At 37.5% G+C, this 11,383-nt stretch overlaps 1 protein-coding gene and 1 long non-coding RNA gene across 2 annotated transcripts in view; both read right to left on the bottom strand.

Moving 5' to 3' along the window:
* Positions 1-244: 244 nt before the first annotated feature.
* On the bottom strand, positions 245-3,197 carry LOC148718713 (uncharacterized). The gene is made up of 4 exons (XR_015994306.1): positions 2,777-3,197; positions 2,495-2,554; positions 746-2,329; positions 245-344 (listed from the first exon to the last, which is right to left on the bottom strand). It is a non-coding gene; the product is annotated as an uncharacterized LOC148718713 (long non-coding RNA).
* A 4,955-nt stretch (positions 3,198-8,152) lies between these two features.
* The window catches only part of LOC111343494 (ABC transporter G family member 22-like), a 4,967-nt gene continuing 1,736 nt past the window's right edge, over positions 8,153-11,383 (bottom strand). Inside the window, exons 2-5 of the mRNA XM_088741983.1 lie at positions 11,286-11,383; positions 10,401-10,529; positions 9,145-9,228; positions 8,153-8,321 (exon numbers count right to left, since the gene is read on the bottom strand). The exon at positions 11,286-11,383 is cut by the window's right edge and continues 175 nt beyond it. Coding sequence (XP_088598109.1) covers positions 8,187-8,321; positions 9,145-9,228; positions 10,401-10,529; positions 11,286-11,383 — 446 coding nt within the window. The 3' untranslated portion in view covers positions 8,153-8,186. The remainder of the gene's footprint in view (positions 8,322-9,144; positions 9,229-10,400; positions 10,530-11,285) is intronic.

Genomic DNA, 11,383 nt, shown 5'->3' on the forward strand with positions numbered 1-11,383 from the left:
GACCTTTTTGTGGGTTAAAAATACATGTCATACAAAAAACTGAAAACCTCATTGAAAACCCTGTGCATTCATTATTATTTCTTACAAGATTTTCAAGAACTGATTTGCTATTAACTGAATCAGACATTGTTCCTTCACTGTAATCACTTTTAGGATCTAAACTTATTTAATTTAATTCAGATGGTTCTTATTATCTCCCTATTTTTTCCCATGCTGCCATAACTATTTTGCATAAGTCAGCCAGTATATTTTGATGATTTTTATTAATATTCAAGATTTATTTATTTAACACATGATAAATATCATTGGTTTGCATTTCTGTGAATTCCCATCCCAGTCATCAACTGTGGAAGAGAAACAAATACAAAGACTTAGGTGTGGATTTTGAGTGAAAGTCAATTTAAGATGACAGGCATGGGTAATAGGAATGTGAAACACTCTTCAACTATAAAAGGCCTTCTAGATGGACGATTTGACTTCCAAGAGACAAGAAGGAACTCTAGGCCAAAAATGATAAATAAGGTTAACCCAGAAATTGCAGTGATTATGACCATGGCAAGGAAGAGAATTAAAAAAAAAGGAAAGGAAGTTATGAACTAAATTAAGTGCCAGAAATCAACTAAGTTGTAAGAGAAAGGGTTGACAACTTGGCATTTAGTATTCTGGTTATTTTTATTTTTTTGGAGGAAAGGTGGGGCATGTTACTTTAAGATTCCACAATAAGATTTACATAATTCACACCTACCACCCCTATTCATTCACATCTTCATTGTTACAATGTAAACATCCATCCCTTGCCATTAGACAGTTGTACTGGGGAAAAAAAGAGGAAAAAACAAGTGGGAGTATGTCTTTCTAATGACAGAAAGACGTACTCCCACTACAACTAACCCTATTTCAGAAATGTTGGCTGAAATAATTTTTATTATAGCAATACCAAACATCTCAGCAAGTCAACCAGACTCGTTCTCAGCGAGCTAACTAGACTTATTCTCAGCGAGCCAACCAGAATTATTCTCAGCGAGCCAACCAGACTTATTCTCAGCGAAAAAAAAAGCCGAATTTATCTCGGGCGTATCCTTCGGAAAGCCCGAGTAATTTATGAGGAGTGTATTCATAGGATATATGATCTAAAAGTACATGATCATTTCTTTCTTAAAATGAATTTTTTTCGTCATAAACTATCTTTTATCTCAGGGATCTCATCAAAATAAACGCAAATCAAAATGACAAATCTAATTCGCTATGAAAAAATGTTCTGACATGTTTATGTTTAGGAAAATTTTCTAGATTATTACAGATATGAGATTGCTTCGGTAAGGATATTTTTAGAAAGAGATCTTTGATTTATAAAATGATTGTTTGTGAATTTTTAAGAAACAGATAACGAGGTTAATAATTATGCACTTAGCAGCTGCCATCCTGGGGGTCGACCCTGGGGTCATACAGGGGAATAGACTTTTGTCGCCAATTTTTGTGCTAGGACGGGGGCATTGAAGTGCATTTGCACTTCCGAGACGAGACACATGGGAAAACACCCACCGGATTTTTACCATTGCCGCCATCTTGAGAATAAAAGGTCCTTACCATGGGGACTGGTTATTACCATTGATATCTACAGATGTAAAAAAACTACTACTACTACTACTACTACTACTTTTTCCAGTTAGTCGCCACCAAAAGCCACATAGGATGTTTTTAACTTTGAGCCCTGTATAGCCCTGTATAGTAAACACAAGCAGAAGTAAGTTTTTGTTTGTGGCAAATAACATTCTTTTGGAGCATTACATTGTTTGAGTTAGTAGAGCATACTTCTTTGTCCCCAGGGGAGGGGCATTGGTAGCTTTATGTTGAACAATGTTATTGTTGGTTGGGGGGTTTAGGAAATGCCTTTGCAAATGCCCAGGGGTTCCCCGGGGTCACCCTCTTCCCCCCCCCCCCCGGGACGGCCACTGGTAAGTGCATAATTACCATGATGACTAAAACAAAAATTTTTGTTATCAGTTGCAGATAATTATAGCTCGTTGATCTCTTTGCCTCTGGAAAATGTTGTCAAATAATATCAAATATCTGGCCCGATTACAGTCGACTAATACATATTGGAAAACTTTATATCATTTATTCTCATCAAATTTGCAAAGATAACTTTTTGACAAGTATTAAAAGAAAAGTTAAGGCTATTTTAATATACAAGACATTACATGATAATTTTTGAACTTATTAATAACTTCATCTACACTTTAACTAGGTTTTTCGTTTCCTTCTTGCTGAGACTCATTATTTTTCTTCTTTCTTCTCTTTCGGGTCTTCTTTTTCTTCATTACTGGTTCTTTGAGGATAGTAAGAAGAAATTTATGTTGTCAGTCGTTTATAGGTTTTTGCTAGTGGTCATGCAGGATTGGAATTTCCCATTTTGAAATGCTTTGAGCAAATTAGAAAACTGGAGAAATTCACCAGCCATGAAACTTAATAAATTTTGTTTGTTAAATCTTACCCTCACTTAAAGTCTTCCTCTCCTCAATGTCATGTCTTTGCTCTCCCAAGTCCTTGTCATCTTTAAAGTTAAAGAGAAAGGCCTTGATTTTTTTTCGTCTTGCAGTTCGCAGTTAAATTTGTATTATGCATGAGTATATAAAAATATAACTTTATAAAGGTGATTTCTTGTTACTTTATTTAAAGTTTGCTATCTTTAGAAGTACAGAAACAAATAGGTTTACAGCTTCATTTTTTCATTTTTCATTTTTTTAAAATTCTGTAAAGAGAATTCTCTACTTACCAGGAGTAGTGGAATCACTCTGACGCGTCAGTGCTGCGTGCGTCTATTCTTTTGTTATTCATGGCCCTAAGTTTGCTTTGTGCGGCAGTGTTTTGCAAAGTAAAGAAATATCCTGATCTGAAAATGCGGTCGCCAACAAGAAAAAAATTTGCATAGTATGAAAACGTCAGTGAAAGCTGTCATATGTCCAATCTTGCTCGCTTTGCAAATACCTCGTCACTACTTTATATAGAAGAGAAAAAGGAATTGTTTGTTCTGAGAAAAGAAATCCACATTCAATACTAGATCGAACAGCGTTTAAAACGTCAAAGTATTATTTAAATATTAGTTTGTATTTTATGAATCTCGCTCGCTCGTTCGCTTCGTTCGCTTTTCAGTTACCGCCGATGTAAGGCTTATACTATTTTGCGAAACGAAACGAAGCGAAATTGTACTATTTTGCGAAACAAAACGAAACGAAACGAAATTTTGCGAAATGGCGTTTTTTCGCCTTTATTTAGCAAATATGTCCTCCTCGTCCGAAACAAAATGTTTTCACTAATAAAATGATCAATATTTCTAAGAGCCTGCTCACCTCTCATTTTATTGACTATAGTAGAATTCGTTTCGCAAAGTAGTAATTTTTGACAGAATTACTATTTTGCGAAATGGCGTTTTTTCACCTTTATTCGCCAAATATGTCCTCTTAGTCCGAAACAAAAGGTTTCCACCGATAAAATGATCAATGTTTCTAAGAGCCTGGTCACCTCTCATTTTATTGACCATAACAGAACTCGTTTCGCAAAGTAGTAATTTTGACAGAATTACTATTTTGCGAAATGCCGTTTTTTCGCTTTTATTTAGCAAATATGTCCTCCTCGTCCGAAACAAAATGTGTCCACTGATAAAATGATCAATATTTCTAAGAGCCTGGTCACCTCTCATTTTATTGACCATAATAGAACTCGTTTCGCAAAGTAGTAATTTTGACAGAATTTCTATTTTGCGAAATGGCGTTTCTTTCACCTTTATTTAGCAAATATGTCCTCTTTCCCCGAAACAAAATGAAAGACAACTACTTGTGTTTGTTCTCGATTGCTCTTTATTGGCTCGGAGTTTACTGTTTATTGTTGTTATAATTCTGTTTTCTATACTATTTTGCGAAGCGAAACGAAACGAAATTTTGCAAGATTGCCTTTTTTCGCCTTTATTTAGCAAAGATGCCCTCTTCGTCCAAAACAAAATGTCTCCACTAATAAAATGATCAATATTCCTAAGAGCCTGGTCACCTCTCGTCACCTTAACGTATTTTCCTAGCAGTTTGACCAAACATCGAGCGTTAATTGAGTTCGGCTGGAATTGCCAGTCACGCATGTGGCTTGTTGGTCAGCTATAAAATCGAGTTGCGGCAACCATAAATAGAACAGAACAAAATACAAGGAATACAGAGCAGAATAGAAAACAGAATTATAACAACAATAAAGAGTAAACTCCGAACCAATAAAGAGCAATCGAGAACAAAAACAAGTAGTTGTCTTCCATTTTGTTTCGGGCAAAGAGGACATATTTGCTAAATAAAGGTGAAAAAAACGCCATTTCGCAAAATAGTAATTCTGTCAAAATTACTACTTTGCGAGACAAGTTTCTATTATGGTCAATCAATTGAGAGGTGACCAGGCTCTTAGAAACATTGATCATTTTATTAGTGGACATATTTTGTTTCGGACGAAGAGGACATATTTGCTGAATAAAGGTGAAAAAACGCCATTTCGCAAAATCGTAATTCTGTCAAAATTACTACTTTGCGAAACGAGTTCTATTATGGTCAATAAAATGAGAGGTGACCAGGCTCTTAGAAATATTGATCATTTTATTAGTGGAAACATTTTGTTTCGGACGAGGAGGACATATTTGCTAAATAAATGCGAAAAAACGCCATTTCGCAAAATAGTAATTCTGTCAAAATTACTACTTTGCGAAACGAGTTCTGTTATGGTCAATAAAATGAAAGGTGACCAGGCTCTTAGAAATATTGATCACTTTATAGGTGGAAACATTTTGTTTCGGACGAAGAGGACATATTTGCTAAATAAAGGCGAAAAAACGCCATTTCGCAAAATAGTAATTCTGTCAAAATTACTACTTTGCGAAACGAGTTCTGTTATGGTCAATAAAATGAGAGGTGATCAGGCTCTTAGAGACATTGACCTTTTTATTGGTGGAAACATTTTGTTTCGGACGAAGAGGACATATTTGCTGATTAAAGGTGAAAAAACGCCATTTCGCAAAATAGTAATTCTGTCAAAATTACTACTTTGCGAAACGAATTCTACTATGGTCAATAAAATGAGAGGTGAGCAGGCTCTTAAAAATATTGATCATTCTATTGGTGGAAACATTTCTTTTCGGACGAAGAGGACATTTGTTAAATAAAGGCGAAAAAGCGCCATTTCGCAAAATTTCGTTTCGTTTCGTTTCGTTTCGCAAAATAGTACAATTTCGTTTCGTTTCGTTTCGCAAAATAGTATAAGCCCCGATGTAAGCTATCATATTTCCAATCTTGCTCGCTTCACAAATGACCCGTCGCTTGTTTATAAGGAAAAAGGAATTGTTTGTTCTGGATAAAGAAACCCAGACCTAATACTGAATCAAACAGCGTTTCAAAGATCCAAGTATTCTTTAATATTACTTTGAATTTATGAATCTCGCTCGCTCTTTCGCTTAAGGCGCTCGTTTCTCAGTTACCTCCGATGTAGACAAAGTGACTTCTCACGTGAAAACCTTCCGAACGGTTAGCCGTTTTTAAACGGATAGCCGTTCATAAGCCGTTCAAGGGGATTGGCACGCCACAAGCCTATCCGTTCTAAAATATTCATAATTCGTTCGAACGGCTCGAGCTATCCGTTCAAGAAAATTCATCATCCGTTCGAACGGCTAGTGCTTGCCGTTAATAAAAAATTCATCATCCGTTCGAACGCCTCGAGCTATCCGTCCTAAAAAATTCATCATCCGTTCGAGAAAATTAATCAGCCGTTCGAACGACTCGAGCTATATGCTCAAGAAAGAAACACCAACACCAGTTATTTTGACTGCCGTTCCAACAAGACAAGCCTTCATAATAATTCGCCACGCTTCGTTAAATGAAGCATGCAGTCATGTTTACATTAGAAAAACAGTCGTCACGTTTTAGTTCTTCGTTTCCTTCGAAAGGTTCTCCGTTTGAACGGCTCGACCTATCCGTTCAGAAAAGAAACAGTCAGTTATTTTGGTGGCTCTTCCAAGGCAAGACAAGACTACAAAACTTCATAAAATGAAGCATGCCGTAATGTTTACATTAGATAAACAGTCATCAGCAGTGGTCACGTTTTTGTTCTTCGTCAAAAGTGGGCGGGATTTTGCTAGAACGCTCATGACTTTAGAATGGTTTGCGGTTTGTAACAGAGTTCTTTCCCTCTTTATAATTTTCGCGGCGCGCTCAAAAGATCGAGAAAAAAATATTGGACCAACTGTTTTTACTTTGAAATGACTTTTGAATGGTTTGCAGTTTGTGACAAAGAGATACTTCCTTCTTTATAATTTTCGCGGCGCGCGCAAAAGATCGAGAAAAAATATTGGACCGACTGTTTTTACTTTGAAATGACTTTACAATGGTTTGCAGTTTGTAACAAATAGTTCTTTCCCTCTTGTCAGCGTTATATTGGACACCTACGTAAAGTGCTCCCAGCAGTGGTTGAGCGAGAGGGAAGAGCTTAGGCTACTAAGGTCTACTCCGAACCAAACGGCTCCTTTAGGAGCCATAAAATGCAATAAAAGTTATGACCAATACATATCCAACAAAGCCTAAGCATTTCTACAGCCTTTGAGATAACACTTATATATTTTATTCAAATCTCTAGCTTCATGAGGCGTAAAGAGGTGATTTAAAGCGAACTACCATGTTTTGAATCGAAGTTTTAACGCCGCGCAAAAAAATTACTTTTCTTAGCAAGCGGATGTTCAGTATTGTGAAGGTAAAGAGTAGATTGATAAAATCACACCTCTTTTGACCTCTTTCGAATTTCCCGAACGGAATTCCATTCACTAGCCGTTTATCATCCGTTCTGAAAAAAAAATGCATCCGTTCGAACGGCTTGGAAAATACATTCAGAAAAAAATCAACCCGCGTTCGAACTGCTTGTGCTATCCGTTCAGAAGAAACTTGCATGCGTTCCATCGGCTTAGGTAATCCGTTCAGAAAAATTGTCCATCCGTTCAGAAAAAGAATCGTAATCTCTTCGAACGGCTTTTGTATAAATCCGTATCACTTCTGCGCTGAAAGAGACCTGATAAAAACATTTTTTCGAGTTCACGTGTTCAACAAATTAGTATACGTTCGAACAAAAATCTGATCTTGTCACATGGCGAGACATTATGACGCCGAAAAAATCATCATGTTACACAACATTCCACGCAAGACTATGGGCCTGATTACATGAGCCGGGCCGGCCCGGTTAGCCGGGCTGATTTCTTTTGTTTTCACGCTTTAGCGAACACCAAAACAAAAGAAATCAGCCCGGCTCATGTAATCAGGCCCTATTTCTCGCGATTAGACTGTTTTGAAGATTGTGGCAGGGTTTTACATAAATTTAGCACTTCCTTGGAAACAAGCCAGTTCGGCAAATGGTTACTCCAAATAAATAACAAGCAAGGACCGCGAACGAAAATGCTGCTGGTTTTCGTAGGATCAGAGATGATCTAGTAGTCAGCCAAGGGAAAAATACTCGATCCAAACCCCGCACGTAACGTTCTGCAACGGTTACGAAACTCGAAAAAGCTTCGCGGCATTAACTTTATGTGTGATGATTACAACGCGTAACCTTTTCACTCTTGTTTATAATCTTATCTACATGTCAGTTCAGTTTGGAAGCTTTTTTCAGATTTTTGTTTGGTATCGAGAGTACGGTGCCATTCGATGTTTGTTTCATTAATCTAAATTTTTATTCTGGGAAAGGTTTTGAGATTTCAAACCGGACTGTCAGCGTCACGGCAAGCAAAATTTTATCTTCGGTTCTATTGAATGTGTAATCAGGCGACGAAGGTAGTAAACTAGGGACCTATGGACATGCGTCATGACATTTGCGCCCTATTGTGCCTTCAGTGGCTGTGGATTCGAAACATCCTCGACCATTTCATTACCTTTACCTGCATAACATAATCGTCTAGTATCTTAGGATAAGGAGTCGTTATTTACACAGTCACACAATCATTGAATCACACAATCACGGAGTCACACAATCACGGAGTCACACTATCACAGAGTCACACAATCACAGAGTCACACAATCACAGCGTCACAATCACAGAGTCACAGAAAGAGATAAGAAGACATTTAAACTTTGAAGGTGTATCTATGATATAGTTATCTTCTTTTTCTAAGATATCAAATAGCAATTTACGAAGGACTTTTCCGACATACTGCGTTGACTTTTCTTTTCTTTTCCTCTTTGGAAATCGAGGATGGCAACCTGAGATTTGCTTGATAAATCAAAACCTCCTTAACTGTCAGTGTTCTGTGCATGATATCTTCCTGATGAAAAAATTGTAAAAGTTCATCGGGCACAAATAATGTGGATAGTTACAGGTTTAATTCCTTAGGGGCAAGAAACAGGAGTTTCCTTTTATTCTTGCGCTGAATCACATTCTGTTTAAGTATCATTTCAAACGCTGCATGAACAACTCTTATAGTCCCATGCATTTTATGAAATACAACTTAAATTATAATAAAATGTTTAATCGTCATGAGCACGCCAACAAGAGTGGCCACCGCCTACTTTGGAACGAAGTAAAGTTTACTAATCGAGATACACACTGGTACACAAGAAAAGTAGAGGAAGTTATCCACGCAAGGCTTAACCCTGATGACATCAACAGAGATAGCGAATCAAAATTCCTGAAGCATGGATACCAAAGATCAAGAAACACAACGGGGAATGGTACCACAGCAAACTGCCGAGGGAAAAACTTAAAGTCAGACCTCTCAGGAAACCAGAACTCACCGGAACGATTGGTATCGAAATCACATTAGATCGCTGTGATGCAAATGGAAACTCGTGAGCAATGGACCCCATCGCCTGATGAGGACCAGCACTGAGCAATCGAAACGTCGCGATCTACATCTCAAGTGACTACATCGTGAGACAATCGATTACACAGTTTATTATTACTTATCACTACGATGAGCAATGCCCTCTTTTAAGATATTAACTTGTATTTGACCTCTCTGTGGCTAAGGCTAGCAAACTTCTCCCAAATGCCGACTTGCAAACAGATTTTATGGTAATATCTACATCTACCGATGGTATGTGAAAGGAAACAGTAGCTTCTCCTTTAATTTTTCACGCAAAACTAACCTGTGGAACAAATCCAGTGATGTTTCTGAAAACACCCAAATCTCGTACAAAGTTATCGTTGATGAAGAGACCACCAGCGCGTTTCTGAAAACATAAAAAAACTGCGGTAAGCGGCCCTGAATTCTTTAAGTAGACTCTCATGCTCTCTAAGAGCATGTTGTATCAGTTCTGCATATCTCTCTTCAATCTTTCTGTCGATGAAGTAACAAGTTTATACCGCTAGTTGAACATACTAGTTATAAGTGATGATTGCACTGTCGCAACAGTAACTTTTATCAAAAAAAGATAAAGAGTACTGGTGAAGTTGCAATAGTATGGTAGTACCTAGCATTGTATCGTAAGTAGTTGTATCATTGAAAATCTATCATTGGAAACAGCAAAAATAATACGAAAAGAGGCCTAAAATAGTTAATACCGTAAGTTATCACAATACCATATTTTTTAAATGATAAAAACATTAATTTTTTCCTGGATCGGATTCGGCTGGCTGTAGGCTCCCACGGAGAACTAACCATCGAACCATCCCTCGCATTAACTACCAAAACAGGTAGACTGTTTTTTTTCGGAGACGCGCGAAACAATTGCCGCTGGAGAGAAACATATTTGAATTAAGCCCACGTGATCTATCCCTGACACCTCGAAAATAAGCGCACGTGATCGCATTCCTTCACATTGCTGAGAAACAAACGATGGCAGGCTTTTCCATTGACAAAAAAGGAAGGTCTTGTATCCGTGGTAAAAGAGAGGACGATGGCCTGATGTGCGTTAATCCATTCAATTTTAGCCGAAATGAATTATTATAGAACACTTTTAGCTGGATCATGTTGTATTACTTAACGAAAGCGGATAACCGAAGACAGACGTTAAAAGCGCGGGCAAAGAAATGTAAAAGAATGTTATCACGTACGTTTGCCTTTTCTGCTAACATCTTTTAGTCACGTGACCAAGAACAATCCTCTTTGTCGCTAACGGCAACTGTTACGCACGTCTCCGGAAAAACAGTCTAGACGTTTCGGTAGTATTATTGGCCGCTTTTCAGTATGATCCTCATTATTACTTCACCGGCTTCGGTTCATGACATCGAGAGAAAGTGAAGCCTAAATATCACCAAGAAAAGCTCTAATTTCTACAGCATCGAGGGAGTGATCACACCCTCGGACTCAAGAATGCTGAAGTAAACAATTGACACAATTCACTCGAAATTTCAGCTCGAATGATAGTACTTTTGTTATACTTCTTTCACATGGAGGACTAACCCCATAATAAGCTTTTCCACTCAAAGTGTTGAGGAAGGTTGTTTTGCCGGATCCAGAAGGACCCATCACCGCAGTTACTTCCCCAGGTAAGAGTTGACCGGACACGCCTTGAAGAATGGCCACTTGTGTCTGTTGAAATAAAAAGAACAAAAAAACAACCCAGAACGCATTACAACATAAAACATTCTATTACTTACTATGTTCAATACACATATTCTTCCTTTTTACTCCTTAGCGTGCAGAAACTCTTGCTTTAACTCTGAGTCCTAGGTATCCTAAAGATCCTTTTTTAATTTCCTTGATTCTCTTTTGCGCCTCATCGAATTTTATTTAAGTGCTAACAAGCTCCCCTGCGTTACTTCGGCCGCAAAAAAAAAATAATAATAATAATTAATCATACGAATAACAAGATGATGATGATACTATTATTAATAATATATATTAATAATAAAATACATGTATTATTTTAATAATATTGATAGTATCATTACTTATCATGATTATCATTATTGTTATCAAAGTTTCTAACAATATTATAGTAATCATAATAATAGCACTGGGTAGTGGCAGTGGGAGCAGTAGCAATAACTGTAATGATGGCCTGTTAACACCCAGATAAGCAGATAAGTGCAGATAAACTCAATAGGTTTCTTTAATCTACACCAGCGAGGACGCCATGTTACAGTACCATGATTCTTTGCGCACCGATAAGTCTATATAACAGTAACGAAATGTCTAAACACTACAACAACAAGATCATTTTCGTTGCTGATAGTGCGCCACTACTTAGTGTCTTCAGATTTAGAAGTAAGAAAAACACTCTTCGGCGAACATTCCAAAAGACATCCTTCCCTCCGTTCACCCATTGCATAACCAGCTAGCTACCTTTTTAAGTGACAGGCTAAGGTTTTCAAAGCGAATGGTGATGGTCTGTGTCTTGGGCTCTGACTCCTCTCGGTATTTATCCAAAGTGCTCCTCTCTT

The sequence above is a fragment of the Stylophora pistillata genome, chromosome 12, assembly GCF_964205215.1.
Source record: "Stylophora pistillata chromosome 12, jaStyPist1.2, whole genome shotgun sequence".
Taxonomy (NCBI): Eukaryota; Metazoa; Cnidaria; class Anthozoa; order Scleractinia; family Pocilloporidae; genus Stylophora; species Stylophora pistillata.